This window comes from Eimeria necatrix, genomic scaffold, assembly GCF_000499385.1.
Source record: "Eimeria necatrix Houghton genomic scaffold, Enh_scaff3357, whole genome shotgun sequence".
NCBI classification, from domain to species: Eukaryota; Apicomplexa; class Conoidasida; order Eucoccidiorida; family Eimeriidae; genus Eimeria; species Eimeria necatrix.
The window spans coordinates 1-1,498 of NW_013653881.1; the positions used below are offsets into that span (position 1 = coordinate 1).

General features: G+C 55.5%; 1 protein-coding gene across 1 annotated transcript; it reads left to right on the forward strand.

Annotated features, from left to right (window-relative positions):
- On the forward strand, window positions 1–505 carry ENH_00044650 (hypothetical protein; the record flags this gene model as incomplete). The annotated part of the gene is made up of 2 exons (XM_013580932.1): window positions 1–155; window positions 285–505. Coding segments are annotated over 2 exons (376 nt in total), but the record flags the coding sequence as incomplete, so codon positions are not given.
- Window positions 506–1,498: the final 993 nt, after the last annotated feature.

Sequence of the window (1,498 nt, forward strand, 5' to 3'; positions counted from 1 at the left end):
GCAGCAGCAGCAGCAGCAGCAGCAGCAGCAGCAGCAGCAGCAGCAGCAGCAGCAGCAGCAAGTACCTGTGGATGTAGTCTTTGGAGCTGAGGGGCACATCGAAGTTAAGGACAAAATCGACTGCAGGAATATCGAGGCCTCTGCTGCCAACTTCTGTAGCAGTTAAAATCCGAGCTTCTGCTGCAGCAGCAGCAGCAGCAGCAGCAGCAAACAACACTCCCCACCAATTGCTGCACTTGGTCTCCTGCTTCCGCATTTGCAAAGCGAGTTGCTTCCGCTTGCAGCATGGAAGAGGCAGCAGCAGCAGCAGCAGCAGCAGCAGCAACAAAGAGGCGCCAGCAGCAACAAGTACAACAAAAATGCAGCAGAAGCAGCAACAGCAGCAGCAAAAACAGCAGCAACAGCAGCAGCAACTACCAGCTCTGAACTTCGAGAGGGCTCCAATCCGCTGCGGCTGCGTCATTTGGCCGTGGAGGCAAACCTGCAGCACAGCAGCAGCAAATAGCACTTGCTGCTGCTGCACTTGCTGCTGCTGCTGCTGCGGATTCGCGTGCCGCAGCGGCAGCAGCAACTGCTGCAGCAGCAGCCGCAGCAGCAGGCTGCTGCGGCAGCAGCCTGCTGCCTTGGACGCCTAGTAACTCAGCCAGGCCACTACCCCTACCAAAGCAGCAGCAGCAGCAGCAGCCACGGCAGCAGCAGCCATAACAGCAGCAGCAGCAGCAGCAGCAGCAGCAGAAGCAGCAGCAGCAGCAGCAACAGCAGCAGCAGCAACAGCAGCAGCAGCATACTGCTTCGAAGGCCATGTGCCTGAGGAAGGCAGCAAGCTTCCTAGCAGCAAGACAAGTGTTTGTGAAGATCATAATTCTGCTGCAGTTTTGCTGCTGCTGCAGCAGCGCAGCAGCATAAGTCCATTTGTGCTTCAGCGGCAGCAGCAAGAACTGCTGCAGCAGCACGGCCGGCGTCGCGGTCTTCTTGTCCACAGAAACCTGCATTCAAACCCCAAACCCTAAACCCTAAACCCTAAACCCTAAACCCTAAACCCTCGGGACGGCGCGCATGCACAACAGAGTTTACGGCTCGCTATAATTTGCTGCTGCAGCAAGGGCTGAGGGTTTAGGGTTTGCCAGGCCCTTAGCAAGCTGCAGCGCCAGGCTTCGTGCTAGGGTTTAGGGTTTAGGGTTTAGAGGATCCAAGTGACATTCCTAAGCAGCCAAAGCAGGCAGCGAGAGGCCCCTAGGGTTTAGGGTTTGGACAGTCCGGGGAGATCTTTCTTTTGGAAAAACCTAGGGCTTAGGGTTTAGGGTTTAGGACTTTGCAGGGTTTGACGAGGCAGGCCAGGTGCAGTTTGTGCAGACTCTTTGTCATTGTTGCAGAAAACAAAACCCCAAACCTCTCTTTTGGCAAAACCTAGGGCTTAGGGTTTAGGGTTTAGGGTTTAGGGTTTAGGACTTTGCAGGGTTTGACGAGGCAGGCCAGGTGCAGTTTGTGCAGACTCTTT